This window comes from Athene cunicularia (assembly GCF_003259725.1).
Source record: "Athene cunicularia isolate RWA chromosome 12 unlocalized genomic scaffold, athCun1 chr12_part1, whole genome shotgun sequence".
NCBI classification, from domain to species: domain Eukaryota; kingdom Metazoa; phylum Chordata; class Aves; order Strigiformes; family Strigidae; genus Athene; species Athene cunicularia.
In genome coordinates, this window is record NW_020799116.1 from 19957851 (window position 1) to 19975090 (window position 17240).

The 17240-nt window shown below is 38.5% G+C and overlaps 1 protein-coding gene across 2 annotated transcripts; it reads left to right on the top strand.

The window, feature by feature from the left end:
- The first annotated feature begins 363 nt into the window (after positions 1 to 363).
- On the top strand, positions 364 to 15608 carry NOL8 (nucleolar protein 8). 2 transcript variants are annotated; one of them, XM_026857708.1, is made up of 17 exons: positions 364 to 390; positions 818 to 996; positions 1145 to 1207; positions 2071 to 2149; positions 2441 to 2588; positions 3517 to 3585; positions 3886 to 5817; positions 6095 to 6211; positions 7433 to 7552; positions 7896 to 7980; positions 8762 to 8906; positions 10459 to 10542; positions 11397 to 11674; positions 13513 to 13639; positions 14038 to 14102; positions 15141 to 15223; positions 15537 to 15608. In XM_026857708.1, exons 2-17 carry the CDS (start codon positions 858 to 860, stop codon positions 15588 to 15590), a joined length of 3588 nt encoding a protein of 1195 aa, XP_026713509.1. In that variant the 5' UTR covers positions 364 to 390; positions 818 to 857; the 3' UTR covers positions 15591 to 15608. The 2 variants fall into 2 exon arrangements, with proteins under 2 accessions (XP_026713509.1, XP_026713511.1); XM_026857710.1 differs by having other exon boundaries at positions 8765 to 8906.
- The last annotated feature ends 1632 nt before the right edge of the window (positions 15609 to 17240 follow it).

The following is a 17240-nucleotide window of genomic DNA, read 5'->3' on the forward strand; positions in this document are numbered from 1 at the left end:
AGCAGGGGGAGCAGCCGCGCCCTCCCTCGTCCTCGCCAAGCGACGGAGCCTCTTGAAGGGTGGTTCCCCAGATCATTATGCGAAATTGACGGAAAACGAGTTATTTTGTTAGCGATTTCTTTTATTTTCTTTTTTTTTTCCCCCCACTCATGCCTTGCGGTCCCCCCCCTCCTCCTTCCTCATTAGTTAGGCCCAAACTCCCCGCGGTCACAAGCCCCAGCCCGTGTGTGCCGCCACAACGGGCCGGCCGGAAACACAAACCAGAGACCCGCGAGCACACCCGGGCCCGACAGCCGCGGGACGCGGAACCCTTTTTTCCTAGTGAGGGCTAGGAAGGGATGCGGGGGGAAGATAGGTTGCGGTGCGCTGGGAGGGTCGCACATGGCGGCGGTGAGGGGAGCCCCGGTGTCCCTGTAGGGGTGGCGGTTCCTGGGGGTTGCGGCGGGTGCTTTGGGGCCGGGGTCTCGCCCCTGCTGAGGGGGGCTGAGTTTGGAGTTATGGGTGGCTGGCGCCCACCGCACCCTGCTTAGAAAATCCTTAGAAAGGTTTTGTTACGCTTAGTGTCGTGCGCCCAGTCCTATGCTTCAAGATTAAAAAAAAAAGAACAGCGCCTAGACCCTGGCTGCTTACAGCAGCGCAGTGCTTACTGGCACTGGGCAGGAGCAGGGCACGCTACCTAGTGCAAAGCAAAGACGCACCTTTCTTAGAAGGGTCTTTATGGTGGATTTAGGATGGAACGATTTGTTCCGTCATTGGGTATCATGATTGCATTAATCCACAATATAAGCGTTAGTGGACTTTTATTATCTTCCTATAGAAAAACGGAGTGTGCAGCTGTGACACCTTGACTTTTCAACATGGAGAAGAAACAAGTTTCAAAACGCTTATATGTTGGAGGGCTTGGCCATACGGTTTCTAAGGCTGAACTGCAAGAAAGATTTGGCAAGTTTGGGCATGTTTTGGATGCAGAGATTATTACCAGAAAAGATGATCAGGGTAATGGTTTTGCCTCACCCTTTAAAAGTGAACTGTTTTTCAATTTGTAATGTGAAGCAGAATTTTTGCTTCAGAGATGCTTTATTTTCAGTTTTAAAAGAAACACTGAAATTATTTAGAAATTAACTGAATGTTTATCATTGATCAGGGAACCCTACGAAGACTTTCGCTTACATCAGTGTCAGCATTTCTGATGCAGATCTTAGAAAGTGTAAGTACCTTTTCTAATTTTTTTTTTTATTAATTTCTGGTTTTGAGCCAGGTTGCATTACTGATAATGTTGTCAAATCAGGATGTGGTCAAGGTAGACCTTGTTTCATTCTGTTGTCATGTTCATTCTGTTTTCTTCAAGCTGTAGTGTTATGGGAGTTGCTTTGCTGGAGTTTTCAGTAAGTAGATGTAAACAGATTTAAAAATTACTTGGGACTGAGATAAGAGATTTATGAGGTTTTTTCTAACCATTTTATGAAAAGGCCTAGGAAATGTGCTTCAAACACTTTCATCAGTTCCATAAAACATTAGAAGTAACTTGTCATGAGAGGAAACCCAGGAGAAGAGTTACATAAAGCATGCTTTTGTTAAAGGAATTTTATGGGTCCCAAAATAGTTGGATTACAAAACTACTGGCAAGGGTTATAAAGCCATCTGTGTAATGTATAATAGAAAAATGGCAGGTGAAGATACCTAAACCTGTAGAGAGGGATTAGGAAAATGCCCATTTATCTAGGGAATGCTGTTATTAGGAATAGGAAGGGTGAAGTACAAAAGAAGTTAAGGTAGAGAGGAGCCCATCTGACAGTTCAGAGTATATGTATCTGAATTTTGAGGTTTGTAATTGAACTGAACCATACAGACTTGAGTGACTCTTTTGAAGTCAGAACCTGAATTTTTGATGTAGACCTTCTTGTTTAAGATCTGGGTATTAGACTTTTCATATACAAACTTAAATCAGATGAGTAATGGAGTATAAGATCATGCTAAAGAAACTTCAGGCTATGATAGGAGTCATAATTGGGTCTAATGTGTATTTTCTAATATAAAAAAATATTCTTTTCCCATCTCCTTATTTTACAGGCATGTCAATTTTAAATAAATCAAAATGGAAAGGGGGGACACTGCAAATTGAGTTGGCCAAAGAAAGCTTTTTGCATAGGTAAAAATCAGTTTTTAAATGTATGTTGTTGCTACCCTTTTTCTGTTTATCTCATAACATTATGGCTGTGCTTTCATCTGCTGTGCTCTTCCTGATTTTTATAGATATTGGTGGACTGTTGATGATATTAGATACTGCAACACGTTTTACATCATTGTTCTCTTAAAGGTAGCCGATTTGTTAATTCCTTCAGTAGTGAATGGTTACTGTTCTGTGGGAGAGGGTCGCTGCCAACTATAATTTAGCACGCAGGCAGACCTTTTTTCATATATGATGTACTTTTTCATACAGGCTTGCCATGGAGAGGGAGGAAGTAAAACTGCAGAAAGAAAAGCCACATGGAAATGACAAAACTTGTTTGTTAGAATCACTGAAAAAGGCTGGAGTTGTAGACTTTCACATGAAAGCAGTACCAGGTACAGAGGTGCCAGACCATAAGGTATGGTGGGATAGATGTATAGAGAATTAAAATAAAATAACAAACCAGAATTGGGAACAAGCTTATTACATCTAAATTTATGTCAAATCTCCATGCTTTATGTGAAGAAACTCTTATTAAGTGTGACAGTCCAACTGATGAAAAGTAGCCTAAAGGAATACCTTATTTATAGATGTGTAGTATGCTCCTGTCGTTCTTTGTAGTAACTGGAAATAATCTTTATCGTACTGTCCTCACTTGTGTTAAATTAGTAAATGCTTTGTTACTCATTTATGTCGGGAGTATCTTCTTGTCACCCTTAAAAGCACATAAAGAGAATGTGTGTCTTTCATACAGCATATATGTTTTTGATGGCTGGGTTGTCTGGAGCGAATCTCTGTGCTCCAGCACATTCAGGATCATGGTCTACACATGCTTAAAAAAGTAAGATTTAGAATAAAATCATTGAACTTGCAAATTTAAGCAACAAAAAGTATATTTAAGATGAAGTTCTCAAAATTATTTGTTAAGCATAGAATGTTTTTGGAGGGTGATGGGGGATTTTTGATCTTTTTAGTGGGAAAGGGGAAAAGAGCAAAGTAATAAGTGATCCTGTCTATATAGTTACTACTGTTAATTCATAAACTAGAAGTCTTATATTAAAAATAGTGCTTGTGAAGTAAAGAAATTCAATTCTTTATTGTCATTCTTTATTTGCAAGTTATAGAAATTTGGTTGGTTGGTTTTGGTTTGTTCTTTTTTTTGAGAGGGAAGCTGGCTAAGTTGCACAGTACAAACATACCTCACTTAAGAAAGTAAACAAAAAAATAACTAGTCACAGATGGTTGCTTATTAGTGTGTCTGTTGTCCAAGAATATACATCTTGTTTTATTCCAGGGTTACTTCCATTCCTTTTTTGTTAACACTGATTATTTTTCTTTTCTTTTAGAAGTGGGTTGTTGGTAAATTTGGCAGAGTCTTGCCTATCCTGCACCTTAGAAATCAGCAAAAAAAAAAAATATCCTTTTCCTATTGGTTAGGCATAGTTCCCTTCTTTCTTTTGTTATATGGGGAGACATCTGCTTGAAAGTCTTAATATCTCATACTTGGTGTACTGAATCACCTAAGTAAATCTGGCAGTAAGTTTGCATTATTTCAATAGATTTTTTTTGACTGCGAGTCAGTTACTTAAAGGCTTATGGTCATAACATTAAAAAGGACTCTTTATCCTTTCACACGGATTTTAACCTGTTAGTAAAGACTGGAAGGCAGGTTGCGGAAAGAATTGTGGTGGTTTAATTCCTTAACTCAGACTAACATTGTGAAATACGACCCATCAAAATACTGCCATAACCTTAGAAAGCTGGAGCCAGACTTGACACATGTAGTTCCTGTATCCGAGCTTACTTGGCACTTGGAAGGCAGAGGTGACAGCGTAAACAAGAAGGAGCAAGGAGAGATCCCTGCAACTAAGAAGACACCTAAAAAACTGAAGCAACTGGGCAGTGAGGCTCTGAATGGAGCAGCACTTACCTCTTCTGGGTGCCAGTCATGCTCAAAAAACACAAGCTCACCACAGCTAGATCAAAGATCAAAAACCAAACCCAGTGAGAAGTCTGCCTTGCCTCCATCAAAGAGTCATAATAGTAAAATACCAGGGAGAGGTTTATTATCAGATAAAAGCAATGTTTCTGGAATTACAGATCAAAATAGTATGAGTGTTTCTGATAGTGACATTGATTCTGAAGAGGAAATCAGAGCAATGGTGAAGAAAGAGAGAGAAATAGAGAAAGCTGAAAGTGTTGAGACTGAAAGTGATCACTTAGAAATTGTTGGGGATAATTTTGAATTAAAATACAATGGTCACTGGTCCTTAAGCAATCCAGATGCCATTAAGACAGCTACTAAAGGACATTACAGAGAGAAAGAGACTATGGAATGCGATAATGGTTATGATTCAGCAGATACAGATGAAATTATTGCTGACAGTAAAACTCTAGATCTAAGCAGGAAAAGAGCAATTTTAGAAGATTCTAAACGGAGGAAGGTGGAGAATAAAGAAATACTAACTAACAAAAGTTGTGATTTGGTAAATGACTCCTCACTGAAAACTCACAATTTAAAAGAATACATTGAAAAAAAAGGGAAAATGAAAAAATCCAAAATTTCTGCCTTGCAGAGTACAGCAGTTAACAGTACAACGACAAGTGATAGTGAGAGCTCTTATTCAGAGCCTGAGAAAGGGGAGTCTGAAATCAGTTCTGATTATGAATCCATGATGCAAAACTGTTACCGCTTAGACCTTACATTAGATGACTTAAAGGCATTAGCTGCTGATAGCACTGGGACACCAGTAGAAGGATCAGATAATACACAGACTTCTAGCCAGTGCGACATAGAAGAAATTCCTAAGGGTAATGTTGTAAATAAAACAAAATTCTCTAAATTTTGCCCTGCAGTTAAAAAAAAATGTATATGTCCTCAAGATGTACTTGCTTCAATTTTAGCGGGGGAGGAGAATTCTGATGACAGCTCCAAGGAACAAAATAATTTATGTTTGAAGTATCAGCCCTTCAGAGGAATGGGGTCCCTTTGTGAAAAAGAGTTAACTAAGGACAGCACTAGTTTAAAGAAGAGGTCTCTAGAAAGTTTAGGTCTTGAAGCTCGTATTTCTTATTGTGGGGAAGAGGCATCTAAAAGACAGTCTAAGAACCAACTGTCATATTCACTTGAAGTCAGCAGTAAAAAGACACAAAATACACATTGTGACCAGCACAAGGAAGTGTCAGATGCTGCCTCCTTAGCAGATGAGAGAGATCAGCCTGTTTCCAGGCCACGTTTACAAGGAAAGAACAAAAATGTGAGTTTTTTACAAGACAACCAAAATTCAGAGCATGAAGATGCTGCTCCTACTAATAAGAGTGAAGATGAGAGCAGTGACATGGATACTAATGCTGCAGTGTCACAGAAACATGTAAAACGAAAACTGAAAAGCCCAAAACTGCTTTCAAAAAAAATCAAGAGAGATGTAAGCAATAAAAATCCAGAATGTGAAGCAAATAAATGCGAGAATGGGAAGACAAGCCTTCTGGAAGATAAGGAGCTTTGTCTTCATGCTGCTGCTTCAAGGGAACCTAGTACAAAAGAGAAACAGTTGCAGGATAACCAGAGGAGACTGGCAGCTTTACAAGAGAGACAGAAGGAGAGAGAATTACAGAAGAAACTCATTCAAGGAGCTCTTTCAAATCTGGTAATTACACCCACAACTTCTGTCTTAATAGTATGCAATAAAAGAAACTAATAGATTTCATTTTTTAAGATACTTTAAAATAATTTTCTGATTACATTGCCAGTTTTATTTTGTGTGCATACAGAATGATGCATACTTAATTCCTGGAATGTGTCTAGAGTTGCAAGAGGAATAGTAGATTCCCACTTTCATGTCATGGAAATGTCTTTCAGATACTTATGTATGACTGTAGCAAGGATTGGATATGTTTGACTTGACAGTTTCAATTCTTACACAGGATAGCCAGCCAGCAGGCAAGCATAAACACATCATATTCGATTCAGATGTGGAAAGTGAAGCTGAAGTAGAGGAGATGTTGAAGAAAGATGCGAGTTTGGAAAATATGCATGAAGAAGTAAGTGTTATTGGGCAAAAGTCCAGTGTTTTATATTGTAATTCCATATCAGTATGACTATGTCTTTTATTCTGAAGACTGTTTTTCATAGTGGAGGGACAGAAAAGAAGTAGGTAAGGTTAGAATTAAACTGAATGATTCTTCATTTTTTTGCTAACATGAAACAGGTTTCAGAGAACCATGAATCTGATAAAGCTGAACTTGGATTAATTTGTGAAAAGATCAAGATTTGTATAAAAGATATTGTAACTTTGATTAAAAGAAAAAGAATATTTAAGTTATAGAGCTTACTCATGCTAGTTTTGAAATTTTGCTGCTTTTAGTCAAAGAAAGGCTTGAGTAGTACAGAATCTTTGGTCTTTCCAACACTGTGGACAAAGAATGTCTTGTTTTTAAAGTGATGTTAGGGTCCAGAGAAGTTGTGTGGGACTTACTCTTTACACCTTACCTAATTGAGAACTTATTTAGCAGACTCCTCAGGATTTTACTGCAATACTTTCAGCACCGTCAAGTGCTTTTTTCTGGAACAGATCTTATTGTGTCACTGTATTTTTTTAGTCACACCTCTGCTAAAGCTTTAAACCATTGGTTTTGCTTTTGTTGGGTTTCTTCTTCATAAACATAGTAAGATTAGGACCATTCATTCTCACTATTTAATTAAAACCTTCTTTTCTCACTTTTCCTCATGTTTATCCCTTTTTTTACATATATATTTCTTACCCTGTACTTAAAATCCCTGCCCTGTATTTTTCTGTTTCTTTAAAAGAGCCTCTAATTCTATGGAAAATTGTTTTGAAGCCATGGAGTGCTTACCTTTTGTAATCATCAGTACTTATCAGCTGACTTGAACTATTTCCTAGAGTTTATACCATAAATGAGGCTTGTTCAGAAAGGGTATAATTAAACATTGATATTTTTAAATGGATCTCCCTTGACATAATCAGAAATTTGTATTTTTATACTTTACACTCTCATATTGTGAGACCCAAGCTACCCTTGATATATTTTGCCTATACTAAACCTTAACTCATAACTGCAAAACAGAATTGTACAGTGTGTGTATACAATGTTAGACTTGAAGTGCATGGATCAATAATTGAGCTGGTTGTTCTGGAAATCCACTTTTTCAGATAAACTAAAAAGGACATAAACAAAATCGATACTGATTTATTTTCTCAAACTTATGACTGCTTTTCTGTATTTTGTTTTTGTTTAACAAAGGATGAATCTGCTCCTAAAACTTCGGTCAGACTGTTTGAAAGCAGTGAGGATGAGCAAGATGATACAGATGATGAGAGATTCAAAATTAAACCCCAGTTTGAAGGCAAAGCTGGTGAAAAAGTGAGTGAACCCCTTACTGTAATTTAGTTTTCTTCTAAGTCTCCATAACACCAGAAGAACATAACATGTAGGTTTGCATAGATGATGAATATGATTTTGACATATTTGCAATAGAGCTCTCATTAACAGAGGAAACAGTAGCCATGAAGGAAATAATGTGTGTTGGGGAGCGGGAGGAGTTCCTCTGATGTTGTCATCTTGGAATGCAAAGAAATTTCTGGAAAAGGCATGAAGAGCTAAAGGTTATTAATATGTTGCCATAATTATAGTAAAATAAAAAAGTTACTGAACATCAATGATTTTCTTCTCCGCTGCTTAATAGGATCTATTTCATTTTGTTTAGCTCTTGAAATTGCAATCGCGATTTGGCACAGATGAAAGATTTCGCATGGATGCTCGATTTCTTGAAAGTGACAGTGAAGAAGAAGGTAAACCTGCACGTATTTCCTCGTTAATGATAATAATAGAGCTGTATCATGATGCCTTAATTTTGGATGCTTGAAGCAACCCGTGGACTACTACTGCTGCTTGGGTGGTTCCTTAAAGGAAATAACCAAACTCTGTTGTGGCTGTACACAGTATCTATTGGTAGCTGTGTTTTCTTAAATTTATGTGTTGCAAAAGTATTTGTAATAGATGAATGAGACATACTTGGTTGATAAATCAACATTTGAAAATGTTTAAACTTTGTTTTGTAGGCATCCTGCAGTCCAGGATGTGGCAGCCTTAGAAAGAAAGATTTTTTTTATTTTTTAAACAGAAGGCAGAAAAGCTGAAAAAGGCAAAAATTCTAAAATGTTTCCTTTTTTTCCCCCTAACAAAAATAAAACTCTTAATTAGTTTTCAAGATTCAGAATTTATTTCTGAAACTTAAATTTTTCCCTGCTTCTGCTATTCCCTTTGTTGCTTTAATGGGATCTTCTGTATATCATCTATCAGTGGCAGAGCAGTTGCACAGTTGTGTGATATAAGCAGGGAACGGGTTAAATAACTGATCTGATTTTCACATGAAATAGATGCCCTTGACATTTCTGATCAAAAATTTTCTACAGTACAAGAGAGAAAGCCGTTAAGTAGATTTAAAATGAAGGAATTGATGTGTTGATATGTGTAAGGTCTTCTAGTACTATATTAACATGTTATATCAAGTGTTACAGCCTTACTCAGGTCACAGTGGGGGAAAAAATAATATATTTCTTTTTCTCTTAGCAGAGACAAATATCTTGAAGGCAGGTGAGGAAGAAGAGCTTGCTGCAGAGAAAAAGAAAAATCTGCAAATATTGGGAAGCCTCTTAAATATGAACCTGGAACACTCTAAGCCATCTAAAACGGCCACAAGTGCTAAGAAATTCAAGTATGACTCATCAGTTACCAGAAAAGAATAGATTTTAGGAAAGTCTAATTTTTGACAATGTTTCCCAGCTAAAATTTCTGCCTAGCTGACTGAGAAAAGTATTTTTTTCTCTGTTGTGTGCGTTTGAAGTCAGCCTTTAATGCAGTTTCCCAACTTGAGTGTCTCAATAGATTATACAACTGGGAATTATCATTATTTTAGGGAAAAAATTATCAGATGTCTGCTTGAGTTTCTTCTAGTAGATTTTGAATGATTGGATTGTTGGTTATGAAAATTAATATTATAATGTAATTGCCTACGTAAGATACATTTCTGGTCTATGTGGAGACAAGGTGGCTGAACAAAGAACATGTGAGTTGGGCAGTAGGTCAGTAAGTTAGTCTAACTTCCATAGCAGTTAATAAAGTTACTGTTTTCTCCAGCCTACAGGTGATTAGCATCAAACTTCTTTTTCAGTGGAGAATTTTCTTTTTTTCATTTATCTGTATTTCTGCTTTTGAGAAGTTTCTTTGTTAGATGAGGAATTTGTCACATGTTGCTGTTGGGTATGCTGTAGCCTTCACTAGAGGATGATGAGATAGGTTTGGAAATGTACTATTGGAAGTTGTAGTGACATTTAACTATGCGCTTCAACAGAAGTTGGTCTGTGGACTGGTGTTAGTAGTGTTAAGGGTAATGCAATAGCGGGCAATTAGTAAACTTCTACTAACAGTCACTACTGGAGTTGCGTCACTTGACTGCTGAATACCGTTGTGACTTCTGCACAATCATATTTAATTCTCTGACTTCTGTAGAAATTTTCATTTATTTTCTAAAGACTAAGCAGAGGGGAAAATAATCTGTGCAATCCCAGATGTCATCTTTGAATGGTTTTGTGAATGATAGTCTTCTCCAATTAATCATTAATTGGACCCAGTTAATGATATAGCTTGTAACTATTTAAAACTAGTTAATTCATGCCATAAGCATTAATTTAGGGAGAGGAGGGGAAATAAGCCAGTACCTTCTTACATTGCCATAAGGCAGCGTGGGATTTGCTACCCTAGTATTGGGGTCAGTCTAAACCTTAGACTGCTTTAACTGAAAGTCCCCAAAATGTTTACATTTGGAAGATGGGCATAATGGCATTTAGTTTGTTTCTTTTTCTTGGGGTTTGGGGTTTTTTTTATTTGGACTATTTGCATTTATGCAGTGTTTGGTACTAGAATAAATAGATACAGATAGATACATAGATATGGGTAGCTATATTGATGTAGCTCCTCAAAAGATAAACAGGTGCAGGTATAAACTGACTGCATAACACACAGTACTTGAGGTCTGTGTTTTATATGGAAGATTACAGTTTCATTAAAGCCACTTCTCTTGTAATTTTTCCTGAGCTAGACACTGGTTAGCAGGTACTTTATAAATGCCAGTAAGGTTTTGGATTGATTTGGAGCTTTTTTGGTGAAAAAGTCAATGTGAATTTGAATCTGACTGTAAGGTTTAGGGTAGCTTTCAGCTGAGCATTTAGAATGTCTCATGTTTTTTCTTTTCCCTTCTACGTTTATAGAGATATTAATGCCCTCCGCTATGATCCCACAAGACAGGACCATGCAGTGTTTGAAAGGAAACCAAGTGATACAGAAAAAGAGAGGTAATATTACAGCTTGGTAACTATAATTGTGGTTTTCTTCCCATGGAAGGATGACTGTAGCAGAAGACTGAGTTTGAAGCTATGCAGACTGCTCTGTTTTCTCTTCAGTTCTCTCTGTCATTGCTAAAAGTAAGAGTTGTGACCACCTAAAACACCATGTAATGTCATCTTTTCTTTCTAGTCCAACTATTCTCTGCATGCCGTTTTCTTTTTAACTTTCTCACCTTACAGCTATCCCTTTGCATCAAGTCATGGACTTTCAGATCTGCAAATCTTTGAGAAAAAGATACTACCTCTTAATATTTCTATTGCCAGAAAATAAATCTGTCCGATATATCTTCATTTAGTATGTGGTAGCATATAAATTAAAAGTCAAGATGTGGTTAATTATATAAAATAAACTTGTTCTTGCCTTTAGAGTCAAACCTTCAGATGTTTCCCCACTGCTTAACACCAAAGGGTGGGTGAAGGGAAGGTGAAAACAAATGTGACAAAAGTCTAAATCAAAAGGGTAGTCATGCTGCCCTATGAACCTATTTCTGGCAATAGGAAATATCTATTGCCGGAACCTGGAATTGCTAAGAAAGAAGGGAGGGGAAAAAAAAAAACCACAACAAACAAACAAACCACCACCAACCAAACCAAAAAACCCCACCCAAACCTTAGAAGTGAACTACTCATTAGGCACAGAATCACAGAATCATTCAGGTTGGAAAAGACCCTTGGGATCAATGAGTCCAACCATTCATGTGGCTAGATAAGTTCAGGAAAACATAATAGCAAAGTTGCCTCTTATGGAACCTTTCTTTTAAAAATAGGTGTTGTATTACTATCCTTTAACAATCTCATTTCAGTAAAGCTAAAAGGAAGAAGAAGAGGGAAGAGAGTGAGAAAGTGCCTGAAGTGTCTAAAGAAATGTACTACGATATTGCTGTTGATTTAAAAGAGTTGTTTGGATCTTCAAAGAGCAAGTCAGAAAAAAAGGAAGAAATACCTTGGGACAAAGATGATGCAGAGGATTCTACCCCACTTGACAATTTGGGACCTCATGTTGGGAGTGATGTAGCTCAGGAGTCAAGTGGTTTCACGTTTTCTTTCTTTGGAGACATGGAGGAGTCGGGCATGAAAGAAGGTAACAGCAGAACATTTACAATATTACTGTTTCTAATGAGTAGCTTCTGTCAGACACTGTAGAGTAATACAGTGTATAGAAATTCAGAATCCAGGGGATTTTTAGAGACAAAAGTCAGTAATTATGCAAAATCATTATGATCTTCTCTTATACTTGCCAAGATAGTTGTAGTTTAATCACAGTTAATACATGCTTGCATCCCAGGAATTTTGAAAGGGCTGTTTGGAGAAGGAACTATTATTTAATTGGTTTTTGAACAGTAATAGAAAAAATTGTCATCCACTAAATTTCTCAAATAAATAGGGAAGAATATGATGTCCAAGTCAAATCAGGTTTCATATAAGCCAAGAAGACTTTAAATAAAATGTTTATTGAGGTAGTATTATGAGCAAAAGAAAATCTTAGGAGTCGATCCCAAGATCCAAGAACATTTTGTTAGTTTTTTTACTGTGCCTTTAGAAAATGGAAATTGAATGGCAGATGATTATTGGCATCTCCTCACCTAAAATAAAATCAAATATTAGGAAATTAAAAAAATTGAGATCCAAATCACTTAGTAAGTAGGAACATGGGAAATAAACTGTGTGAAGTTAATTGAAATACCAAAATAAACCTGACACGCACACACCCCACATTCCTGCTGATTTCAGAAAGTATTCAGTGTCTTCTGAATGCAGTAATACAAGTTTCAGAGATCTCTAGAACAAAGTGGAAAATATCTGAGTGGAGATGTAGTTCAGAGTTCTTAGCACTGAGAACCACATTTGAGTACTATGTCTTATTTGCTGTTACAAATAATTATTGATTTATATCGTGTAAGAATCCTGTTTGGTGGCAACAGGGCCACTGTGCTAGTTGCTGCATTGACAAACAAAAAGATAAGTCTTCCATTGCACATACCTCAATTGCATCGGTGAATTTTATTATTACTTTTATTGGTTTTAATGAACCTAAGATAATGTGTGTCATGTGGAAAGCACAAAGGGAGAACATGTCTATTGTCTCTTTTTTGAGCACAAACTGAGTATTTTGTCGGCAATTTTAACACGTAAATGCTCACTTGTTCCGAAGTAGAATTTTCTGATCTTCCTCTTGAATAAAATACTGTTTGTGTTTCATAGTCTAGTTACTGCTGGTCTTGGAAACTGTTTTATATTGCCAGAGAGAGGCAGTACAGGAGCTGTATTCTCTAGTTTGGTCATCCAGACAAGTACTGTGCTTACACGATAACAGAAAAGGGTACCATAGGTTTCTGACCTCAGTGCTTCTGGTGAGGTGAAGTAGCGAGGGCTCAGGTACATTTTTAAATAACCATTTGTAAATGGGGCTTCTGGCAACTGGCTCTGTGTGCTATAGGCAGGAATACCTACATGAAAACAACAGATCTTAAACACACAGAAAGAATAAGCGAAGGCATTAAGAGTTCCTTTGCAAGGGAATTTATTAAGTTCACAGTGAAGGAAAGCTTTTATTTCTACTTCTGCAAGCTAAACATATGAATAGGCACAATTAATCCCAGCTCAGTTGATGGTGATTGTTAGGTCAGAGTGACTTGATAACTCTGGACCGCAACAACAAGCTTCAGAATGACTCCTGAACTTTGTCCCTATGCTGGGATGGTACTAGCTGTGAATTTTGAGGATGAATTTGTGACATAGGAGAAAAACTCAATACATACCTGCCCAGAGGGTAGTGGAAAACTTGGGAGGGGAGGTTTTTGTCTTTTTTTAAATCTGTCTTTTTCCAGTTTAAGTATTTCACTCTGAAGTAGAAATTTTCACTGGCTGGTAGGGGAATAATCTTGATTTTTTTTTTTCTTCTTTGTGTTATCATTGCAGAGCCCTACATACTTGAAACAATAAAACCTGTAAAAGTCACATGGCAGGAAGATCCACGTTTCCAAGACAGCAGTTCTGAGGGTGATGATGAACCAGACACGTCAGAAAGTGAAAGGCATGAAGAAATGCAAGTTGTATTTCTTTGTTGTCTACTTGGTTATACTAGTTTGGTACCATGAGAATATTAATAGCAGTACTCAGGTCATGGGAAACTAACATCTTCATTCCACATCTCTCAACAATGGAAGTCTTCTCAGGAAACCAACCATTCCTTGCTGCACAGAACTTAATAGTCAAAAATCCTAGTACCATACTTGATTTGAATTGATTTAAAAGCTGAGTTTCTAGTTCAGTGCATGAGAACTTAACTGGGTAGTGGCTTTGGCCAAAAGTCAGGTACATATTAAGTTTTGTTAAGAAACTTTTTTTATAGAAGGCTATATTTGGTTACTGTGGAGTAATTAACTTGGGTTAATGGAATTTGACAGCAACTTTTATGACACTAAAATTCCTTTGTTTGTCTAGGTTTTTCTCACAGACAGAAAGTGCTAGATTTTTCTTCTTCTCCAAAGATGATGAACGACTAAGAGGTATAACAGAAATTATTCAGCCCTTTTTTTAACTATTACTAAAATTCAGTGAGAAAAAAAAATACTGCCTAGTTAATAATGTCATGTACTTAAAACACAAATGAGAGGTTTAAGAAAAAAAAGTAAAATTTCAAATTTCCATTATGACTTCTGGTACAAATTGTGGTAGTAAATCTCACAAGAAAGTCCTGGTTAAAATAAATGCTGAACAGCTATCTTGCTTTCCTGTTTTCAGATGATTGCCTAATATGTGGGTGGTCTTTTAGGGCTTACAAAAAACCAAAATCACTTGACAAGTTATCTAGACATTCTGGATCCTTTCAAGCATGCATGCATATATATGTATGGTCTTTAATGGTTTTTTATGTGTTTCTGGTGTTACTGTCAAGAATATTGAATATTCTTATGAGCCACATATGTCCACATGGTTCTTGATCAGAAATAATTTTTTTTTTTTTCTTTTAACTTACTCTTTTCATAGTTAAAAACCAACGGACAAAACAACAACAAAAAAAATACACCAAAAAACCCTAACCCACAGGCCACCAAAACAATTGCTTTTGATAGTTTATACAATAAATTACCAGGAAAGACTTAAATGTTTGTTCCCTGAGACATGTTAGGTAACTATCATTAAATATATGTGTAAAAGTTACTGTGTAAATAGAGTTATTGTACTGTAACCTTTCAGCCTGTCTGATTTACAGTGCCTGTTAAAATTGAGCTCTGATTCCTTAGCAGGCATAAGTTTGTGGGGAGAGGTGGGATAATGGTGCTGAGCTTTTATTGAAACAGATGCTGTTTGATTGCAATTTAGGGAACAGCATATTGAGGAAGACAGCTGCTGCCTTTCGTTTTTCTTAGTACACAGGGTTGTAATACATAACATTCCTGTTTGACCCAACCATGTGGTGGGAGCAATAGAGAAATATGAAGAATAGGCCCTCTGACTTGATTGCTGTGTTGCCCATGAGATTTATGAACAGCAGCTTATTCAGAAGTGTTTAACCATATTAATTTGTTCTCTGTTCTGTGCAGAGGGCCCTAAGTTATTTTGTAGATCAGTAGACCTCAGTGAAGAAAAAGATGGTTGGGAAGACAGACGTAGATTATTGCTTGAGGTGAGTATTTTGACATCTGTTACTTGATAACTGCAGTTGAAAGCTCAGCATAAGGAAAGAACATGGCTGTTTATTTGCTTAATCTGCATTAAAAAAAATAATTCAGGACACTTAGAATGACTTAAAACTTTGTAATTACCAGGGAACTAAAAATTTTTCATGTATAACATCATGTTGTGATGTCCAGCCAGGTACACTACTGAATCTCTGTATTGCATAGGACGAGAGAATTTACTGCATGTAAAAAAAGTGTTTAAGACAAGTGAATCTAGAAACTTCTCACAATATTATGTTAAAATTCAAATATTTTCAGGAATGCCGGAAGAAACATAAGGATGCAAGAAGGAAAGTGAAGGCAAAACAATAAATCTTATCTTACTGGTCAGAAATGTGTCGTTTTTCTTCTTTAGAGAAGTTACAGAAAAATATTACTATCTAAATTTGAGTCTCTCTAAGATCCTATAGAAAATAATATTGGAAAATATTGTTAAACTTTGTTTCTAAATAGATAAATGTTTATAGTGTCAATTCCATGTTTGTCTTATGCTTTGAGCTTTTTGTCTATATGGTGTAAACATTACATGCTGCAAGATTTTTGAGAATTTGATCACATAACAAAAGACACCACAGGCTTGTTTGGCTGTGTACTTGAGGGCCAGTGCTGAACAGGGGAGAGCAAGAGCAGGTAGCTCAGCATGGGTAAGAGCTGCCCTCCAGCATGGTGTACACCAGTGTTAGCCTCTGTGTCTCCTGTTCAGGGTGCAGAATATAGCAGTAGTGGGGGTAGATTTACAGACTAAAATTTGGCTTTTTCAAAGGAATATTAGATGGCAAAAGCCTGAGCTCCTATGCAAAACAGGAGTATAAACAGTGAGATAGCAGACCAAGGAAGCACAGAGGCTGGTGAAGGAGAAATAAAAAGCACTGAGGGAAGGTGGAGAGAAGGCGAGAGAGACGGACTGGACAAAACTTGTCTTTCCTGACAGACAGTGGTGCTGCAAACTGCAGCTTCCTGAGGGCCTGTGGCCCATGCCAGTGAGTGGCCATGTACGAGAAACACTGGCCATACCGACCAGGATGTGGTTGGGAAAAGACTCACTCAAAGGGGGAGAGATTTGGCAAGATGAAGGGAGCTGACTCACACCCTAAGTTTTCCATCCACCCTCCTGCATCAGCAAAGTCCTCAAAATCACCAGTAAAGGAACAGGCCAGGGTCAGAGCGTCCTGGGAGAGAGACTCTGCTGGAATCTTTGCTCACATGTGCCTCTTTATAGTCCCTGCAAAGCTGCCCCACCAAGGACAGGCTCACGCTGACTCTGAAAGGCAGTTTATTGCCATGGGAAAAGGCCGTTTCTGCCGTGACTCCCCAGCTTGCTGTCCCGCTGCTTTTTGCTCTGGAGGCAGCACATCAAAGCTCTGAGGAGGTCAGGGGAAAGATGTTGGGCCACCTGTGACATTTTGGTGCCGGCCTGAGGCCCTGTGCTGTGCCCCTCTGAGCCCAAGCCAGGCTTCAAAGGTCGCTTCTGCCCTTGTACCGGGGAGCCCAGAGCCAGTGTCGGGGCTGCAGATGCAGCCTCAGCCGGGCGGCGCGGAGGAAGGATCCCCTTCCCCGAGCCGCTGGCAGCGCTCCCGGGGCCGAGGGCAGGAGCAGAGGTTTCCCTTGGCCGGGGCTGGAGCCCTGGGGCCGCACGGCCCGAAGAGCAGCGTTCGGCCAGCAGTGCCCCCCTTGCCGGCTGCCCCGCGGGACCTGCCGTTTGGCTCTGCTCTTGCTGCAGGAGCAGCCGCCCCGGTGACGCGGGGCCGAGGGCTCGGGCCCAGCCCCGGCACGTCGCACCCACCCCTGTGTGGCGGCGGCCGTCTCGGAGCGGGTGGAGGAGGCCGAGGCCACCCCTGCCCGCATCAGCGGCACGTGCAGGCCAGAGGTCGTGATGTCACTGTGCTCACAGGGACCAGCTGTGCCCATGTTTGGGGATGCTGGTGTCACCATGGACACGGTGACTCAGAGGGGCAACCGGGC